Consider the following 7,477-nt stretch of genomic DNA (forward strand, 5'->3'; position numbering starts at 1 on the left):
AAAATAAAATAAAAAGCATTATTTTGTCATGAAATATCATTTTTATGTTTCTTCTATATTGACATCATTCGTTTCCTTCGCATGTAGTTCGTTCCAAGGTTGCGCCACCATTTGACCAAAAAATAAGTACAACAAATTTGTCACGAAGAGAAAAGCGGCTGTGAAGAGGAATATGATATTCCATTGCCAGGGATCGTTCTGTAAATATATAATATAAGGTCATATATTAGATAAGAAACATGTTAAACACTTTAAAATGATTTATTTGCTGATAAAAATGTCCAGAAAGTCGGTTTCAATAAAAACGTTCACTACTTTACAGTAATTACATATTCAATTACTTAAATGACTCACCTCATTCTTTACGACTTCTGCCACAATTATGGGTGAGATGATGGCCGCTAACATTATAAATGTACCGGTGATACCAAAGAGAAGCGCAGCAAAATTCGGTGACAGATCGATATGGTTCAATGAACTGCCAATGGAGAAAGTCGAAAACGCGACGACGCTAAGAATGATGCAGGAAATATGCCCCACCTCATTTTCCTTGGACAGCATACTCATAGTCGCCAATGCAGTGGCAGGCACCCAATTCGATATGGTATTCAACGACTTGCGCACCAGCGACAAGCGCACTTTTCGCACTTTCAAGAAGTAATGCGAAGTCGTAATGACCACATATGTGCTGGACAGCATAATAAAAAACGGCAGTGCAGATATGAAGGCATTTATATGGATCTTATAAGCGTACATGCCATTCAAATAGATTGGTATCTGTAGCGCCATAGTCGCCATAGAGAAGCCGTGACTGATTTTATTTAAGAGAAGCACCAAATAAGGCACTGATGTGGCGATGGCGCACCAAGGTACTGCCGCCTTACGTTTCTCATGCATGCTGAGTGTGCCCACAGATTGTATGAGCTGCTGTTCATTAGGTGATATACGTTTGGAAGTCGATGGTGATTCAGCGCCGAAGATAGACCAGAAAATACACCACACTAGACCGGCGAGACCTTCGATGGAAAAGTAGAGGTAAATAAGATATTTGAAGAAATTTAATTTCTTACCTGGTATATAAAATGCCGCCGGCCAATGTAACGGTGTCACGGACAAAAAGCCGCTATTCATCAAACCCAACGCCAAGCCCAAATCAGCGCCAGATTGCGAGATGCCACCCAGCAGACTGCGTTCGTTGAGCGGACTCCATTTGGCTAAATGCCCATAGATTGTGGGGAACAATATGCCTTGTGCGCAGCCCTGTAGTACGCGTAGCAAAATAAATGTGATGGAATTGCCAAAAATCAGACTCAGCGGCAACACTATGCTTAAGAGTGATGAGAAGAAGAGACAGCTGAACAGCAACTTGACACTGCCATAGGCGCTGCATATATAACCGCTGGGTATTTGTACCAAAAGTGCACCCCAAAAGGCACTTCCCAACATGCTGGACTTTTCATGCGGCGACAACGAGTAGTCCTGTCAATAGAAATATAAAAATTGGATTATATTATATTGGATTTGGGGAAATAATGTAATGTTTGATAATGAAACCTTGACGAGATTATAATTTCCCGCTTATGAGATGCTATAAGAATGTTTCCAGTAATGTATATTTTTACCTAACCAGAGCTCTTAATGAATATTTAAAAGTACAGGCACAAGTCCAATAATATGCCCCAACATATATGTTTATGATCAAAGACATATTGCACGAATCTGTCTATGACCTCAACATCGATTCGTTCACACTAACCGCTCTCTTTCACAAACCTTTGGCATAAAGTGAGCGTATGTGCCGTTGTCGGCTGTGAGTACAACGATAACTTCGGGAACATTGATACGCTGATGGAAGGTCAATACCATGGCAGTGAATAGTAGCAAAATTTGGGTGTAACGCACTGGAATGGGGCAGCCTAAAAGCATAAGCATTTTGTGTTCAGAAAAAACTATTAGCACAAGCCTCTATGAGTTCATATTACTTACCTCGACACATATCACATGATCCCACTATTGGAAAAGATCAACAAATTTGCATACAGAATATAACAAATATAATTATCGAGTAGAAATATACATATATTTCAGATAACACATACCAATTTTGTTTACACTTTTCGAAATAAGATGTTGTAAAATTTTGAAGTCTTCAATATATGAATTTTGAAAATACATACATTTTGTTTCTTTTATTTCCTCAAATTTAAAGAGGTGTTTCAACAAAACTCAATATTTTTTATTAAGAAACTAGCTGACTCCGCAGTCGTTGCACTGCGTGAAATTATTTGTTTTGAAAACAAAGTTGAATTTGTATAGTGTTGGAAAACATTTATTTGCGATTTTTCTAATTTTTTTTTCAATGTAACTCAGCTTAATAAACAACATTTTTTGTTTTCTGTTCCGGTGCGTAAATGTACAGAGAAGATGATTTTTCAACACGTGAATGAAATTTATGCCACACACCTCCAGCGACTGTCTTTGAGACTTGTTTATTGTCATCCCAAATGCAAGTCTCATTGGAAACTGAATACGTTTCAACTGAAATGGCAAATCGTTGGAACTCAAAGAAATTCGTGGAATCAAGCATTCTGCCCCCTTGTAAGTCCCTTTAAAAAATTCTTGCAACTATTACATTATTCGATAGCTGCTTGAAGATTGCGAAGCATAATAAATGACAAAGCATTATAATGACAAAGAATTTAGAAATTTCACTGGATAATTCACAGTTTCGTCTTCATTTTCAACATCGATCGATGTGTATGAACACCGGAAGTTGACTTTAAGTCGTATAGATAATCATCGACATCGGTATTTTTGCCAGTTAAAAATCTGCGTGCACTCAACCAATCGTAGTTACGATAAATTGGGCTAATGTTCGGATTGATATCAAACCATTAGAAGTATTAACCAGAATTTGCCCAGTTCTTTGCAAATCTTTTGCGGTGCTTTCCTGTTGCAGGAACACACGCATATTCATGGTCAATCATATGGTTTTCGCGTGCCGCCACAAGTACGATGACTTCGATTGATTTCGAAATAACAGAATGTGTTTGTCAATAACAGTATCATTACGCCACCAAAGCGACGATTATTATTCCACAGATCTTTCATTGTTCTGTCAAGTGTTTCTAGAAAATTGCACTCATCTCATAGATGTTTCATAGATTTGCATGTTTAACTGAGGCTACAATGTCGAATGTGCCGTTTCTCCAACTTCAAGTAGCGTTGCTGCAATTCCAGTAGATGCGAGAGCCAACGTAATGCCAAAATCAATTATATCAGAATCAATCAGGATTCTCAGTTCCACCGTGCGTATCAAGAAATAAAAGTCCACCATTTCCATCATGGACAGCCTTAAACAATTCATCATAGGTCGTCTTTTGCTGCTCATTAAATAATGGAACATTTCTTTATACTTGTTGTTCCAAAGTTATTCTGTCGTATGCACGATTCAGTACATCTCTAATTTGACGATTTGGTGATGGCATATGAATTTCAATGCTTCATTGTAGATGTCACCGCTCATTTGCAATTCTGAATTCTCTGTTGCCACTTGCCAATTTCCGACTTTTCCGAATTGTTTTTTTTTTTTTTTATAGATAGATTGAAAAAAAAATGTATGGAAAAAACACTTTTTGGAATTTTACAATTTTCCGACTAAACCTTCCACGATCCACAACGAACAACCTCTGAACATTTCATCAAGAATGGTCCAACCGTTCTCGATCCTTAGCGTATCTAATCTTGAACCGCTTTCGCAGCGCAAGGAACGGAAGCCCTCAAAGATAAATAATTTCCCCCGTTTTTTACACCTATATAGCCTATAGCCTTATTCGATAAATGGACTATACAACACAAAAAGAATTATTCAATTCGAACCAGTAGTTTCGGAGATTAGCGCGTTCAAACAAACAAACAAACTCTTCAGCTTTATATATTAGTATAGATATGTTAACAAATTTTATACTCTATTATATGAACTCCTACACTTCTGCTTAAGAATTACTAAGATTCCATTTGGTCGTTTTAGCAGGAACCGAAACCAAGCTCATTTTAACAAGGCTCAATCTTCACTTTAAAGCTTCATAAATATGGATGGATTGACATTATTCAAATCAGAGGCTATATCTCGTGTGAGTATCACTTATTCGAAGCTGTCTTGCCGTTATATCTTTGGAAAGAAAACATAATATGGAAAATGACTGAATGTGTCACTTATTAGAAGGATTCAGTATATTAAAGAACATATACAAAGCTGGGCTATTCTCCATGCTTCATCGGAAAGTTTATCGAAAGAAATAGTATACATGTCCGTTACAACTACTATTGCCATTTATTTTACAATATTCCGTATTGTGGCAACATCAAATGAAGCTACACAAATGTTACCAATATTATTGTTTTCTATTTTATCCCACGGTTGTGCCACCATTTTACCAAAGAACAAATAAAGCAGATTTCCCAAGAACAACAAAGCAGCTATTATCAGAAAAATGATGTTCCACTGCGAGCGGTCATTCTGCAAAAAATTGGTTAAATTTTTTTTTATATTTAAAAAAAAGTACTCTAATTTCACTTGAAGAGACCCACCTCATCCTTAACGATTTCAGCCACCACAATCGGTGAGATCACACCCATGCCGGTCATAGCCATATTGGTCATACCCACCAACATGCCACCGAAATTCGGCGAGAGATCAATGTGATTCAATGAACTGCCCACAGCGGCCGCTGCATAGGTGGTCACTGCGACTACTAAACAGGCAATATGCGCCGAAACATGCTCTTTGCTTACCAGCGTCATAGCCACAAAGGCACCGGCAGGCACCCACGTCGAGAGGGTATTCATGGATTTGCGCACCAAAGCGAGCGAGCACTGGCGCACCACCAGCAAATAGTGGGCGGTATATGAAACCAAGTGTGACGTCACGAAGATGAGGAAAAAAGGTAGCGCCGAGAGCACAGCATTCACTTGAATTTCATAGTCGTAGAGACCATTAATATATAGCGGTATTTGTTGCATCAAAGTGAAAATGCTCAGACCATGACTCAATTTGACCAGAACTAAGACTAGATAAGGCACCGAAGTCAAAATGGCGCACCAAGGTGTGGGCGCATTGCGTTTGGCAGTCGTAGCAGCCACACCGACATCAGCGATAAGTATACGCTCCTTATGTGAAATGTAACGGCACTTTTGTGGCGACTCTGCAGCGAAGATCAGCAAGAGCGCTGACCATATAATACCAGCAAAGCCTTTTGAGAGTAAAAAAAACGGTTAACTAACATAAGTAGTGTAAAACAATGATACTCACCAGGCACATAAAATATGGCAGTCCAACCGAGCGGTGTCACCGCTAGCAAACCGCTACACAAGAACCCCAGTGCCATACCCATGTCCATGCCCGATTGCGAGATGCCACCCAGCAGACTACGTTCCTTCAGTGGACTCCACTTAGCGAGATGTCCATAGACGGCGGGGAAAATAATGCCTTGCGCACAGCCTTGCAGCACACGACCCGCTATAAATGACTCATAACCCCAGTAGATAAGCACATATGGCAGGCCCAAACTAATTAGTGAAGAGCCAAGTACGCAACATAGCAGCAATTTAACTGTACCGTAATGACTACTCAAGTAGCCGCTGAGTAGTTGCACTGAGAATGTGCCCCAAAATACGCTGCCCAACATGCTGGAACGCTGGTGTGGTGTTAAGGACGCATAGACCTGTTGGAAAATATATGATGGAGCTCTCTTATGTATGGGAACTATGTTATTAAAAAGGGTTGTTTGATAAGCCGGTGTTTTTTTGAAACACTTTACTTTCTTTCTACTCAACAGCGAAGTATTAATCCATCTCCACTCTGGAAGGACCAGGGTTCAGGAAAAGGAATAAATAAACATTGAGGCAGATACCTTAATTATCTTCTGAATTACTTGTGGACCCAATTTAAATTCACTTCCCACCCGATTCTCTGGAGATTTCATTCATTGCTTGTCAAAACTGAGACATTATACACATTCGAAATTGATTCAAAAATCACCGACTTATCAAATCACACTCGTTCGATTCTTTTTAAAAGATACCTACGAATTGCGGTTGTGTTGTATTTGTTGTTTCATTTAATTTGTTGAGCACAACCACAGCAACCGATAAATTAACCCGCTGATGGAAAACCAATAATATTGCGGTGAACATCAGCAACACTTGAATGTAACGCGCTGGTATTATGAATCCTGAAAGGAAAATATTTTAGAAAATAAATTTAAACCTTTTGCGTGAAATGTTTCAATAATATTGAAAATTTTTTGAATATAATTAGTGTCGATAGAAACATTTGAATTTTGCTTATATAAAGGTACATCGTTAATATTTTTGTATATGCAACAGCATTAGCAAAAGTCTCAAAAGCTTATTCAATCAAGAGGCAAGATCTTTTGCAGAAATGTTTTTCGAGTTCAAGAAGCCTTACTTCAATGTTATTTTTTCGGTTTTTTTTTCTAGTTTTCTGTCAGAGAATTCAGACTTCAGACGATGCAGAGATTGATCTCACGAATCGATCGTATATACGTATATTATAATTTCAAAAAAAGTTTTTGAATAGATAAGTTTACTAAATTCGATATTAATTGTTCTAGTTCAATCTGTATCATAAGGTAGACTCACATGTTGATAAGTTCAAAATCGGACACTGGATATGACACCACTCAATTACTATCTTAAGCTACTATATCGAAAACTATACGACCTATTTAGATAGTTTGAGAATGGTCGAAATCGAACTTAAACAGATTTACAATTTTGAAACGAGATCGTTAGCATATAGCTGAAACTCGAGCACGTAAACCAATATATTTGCCACTTTGAAAGTAGGTGTTTAGCCTATGAGTTCATACAATTTTTTGTTAAAATTTTTTTTCATTTTACTCTCAATATTATCAACTGTATTATAAACATAACATTAACACATAATACCCGATCCTTATCACATGTATCAAGTACAATGGGAATTCTAATTCTATTCTAACTACTGTTCAAATTGAAGAACACAAAAGACTTTGGACACAAACTTGCATGTTCCACGCTGTTTATCACACTGCCTTATGTTAAAACAACACCAAATCATTATTATTCAAATAAATACCAAAGGCTTTTCACTTTTAACACTTGCCATTTTGAATTAAGTCGAACGATTTCGTCACCATTTCTGTAATTATTTCACTTTCTGGATTAAGTAATTGTCAACATAATTCTCAAAGTTCTTCAAAGCAGCACCAAACTATTATGCCAATCGCCACCAACTACAACAAATAGAAGTTATACTTTTAGACGCTCTGTTGTTGCCTCAACCTGTCCACTACTCATGGGAAACCTGTTCGGTGTGCGCGCTCTGCATAGACTTTGAGACTCAAACAACTGGAATGCAACGTTAAATAACTTCGCGGCAGGCAAACTCAGAACGTAAACTTGCAGCGCCGAT

The 7,477-nt window shown here is 37.9% G+C and overlaps 2 protein-coding genes across 4 annotated transcripts; both read right to left on the reverse strand.

Moving 5' to 3' along the window:
* Nucleotides 1–2,235, reverse strand: LOC105209364 (sialin). Of its 3 annotated transcripts, none has more exons than XM_054234276.1 (7): nt 2,100–2,235; nt 1,987–2,010; nt 1,774–1,916; nt 1,071–1,479; nt 755–1,016; nt 355–688; nt 1–198 (listed from the first exon to the last, which is right to left on the reverse strand). In XM_054234276.1, exons 1-7 carry the CDS (start codon nt 2,173–2,175, stop codon nt 43–45), a joined length of 1,404 nt encoding a protein of 467 aa, XP_054090251.1. In that variant the 5' UTR covers nt 2,176–2,235; the 3' UTR covers nt 1–42. The 3 variants fall into 3 exon arrangements, with proteins under 3 accessions (XP_054090251.1, XP_011178036.2, XP_054090252.1); XM_054234277.1 differs by having other exon boundaries at nt 60–198; nt 355–478; nt 541–1,016; XM_011179734.3 differs by having other exon boundaries at nt 2–198; nt 355–1,016.
* Nucleotides 2,236–4,004: 1,769 nt separating this feature from the next.
* LOC105209365 (sialin) lies at nt 4,005–7,477 on the reverse strand. The gene is made up of 5 exons (XM_011179735.3): nt 7,169–7,477; nt 6,088–6,233; nt 5,312–5,723; nt 4,591–5,252; nt 4,005–4,519 (listed from the first exon to the last, which is right to left on the reverse strand). Exons 1-5 carry the CDS (start codon nt 7,200–7,202, stop codon nt 4,334–4,336), a joined length of 1,440 nt encoding a protein of 479 aa, XP_011178037.1. The 5' UTR covers nt 7,203–7,477; the 3' UTR covers nt 4,005–4,333.

The sequence above is a fragment of the Zeugodacus cucurbitae genome, chromosome 6 (genome assembly GCF_028554725.1).
Source record: "Zeugodacus cucurbitae isolate PBARC_wt_2022May chromosome 6, idZeuCucr1.2, whole genome shotgun sequence".
In the NCBI taxonomy this organism is placed as follows: Eukaryota; Metazoa; Arthropoda; class Insecta; order Diptera; family Tephritidae; genus Zeugodacus; species Zeugodacus cucurbitae.

Excerpts from the sequence above, each read along its gene's own strand:
- LOC105209364 (XM_011179734.3), bottom strand. The coding sequence starts at position 2,175 with ATGTATTTTCAAAATTCATATATTGAAGACTTCAAAATTTTACAACAT. Across the intron at positions 2,011-2,099 it reads GAAAAGTGTAAACAAAATTG|TGGGATCATGTGATATGTGT; the intron begins GTATGTGTTATC and ends CTTTTCCAATAG. Across the intron at positions 1,917-1,986 it reads ATCATGTGATATGTGTCGAG|GCTGCCCCATTCCAGTGCGT; the intron begins GTAAGTAATATG and ends TTATGCTTTTAG.
- LOC105209365 (XM_011179735.3), bottom strand. The coding sequence starts at position 7,202 with ATGGTGACGAAATCGTTCGACTTAATTCAAAATG. Across the intron at positions 5,724-6,087 it reads ATACAACACAACCGCAATTC|GTCTATGCGTCCTTAACACC; the intron begins GTAGGTATCTTT and ends ATTTTCCAACAG. Across the intron at positions 4,520-4,590 it reads CTGAAATCGTTAAGGATGAG|AATGACCGCTCGCAGTGGAA; the intron begins GTGGGTCTCTTC and ends AATTTTTTGCAG.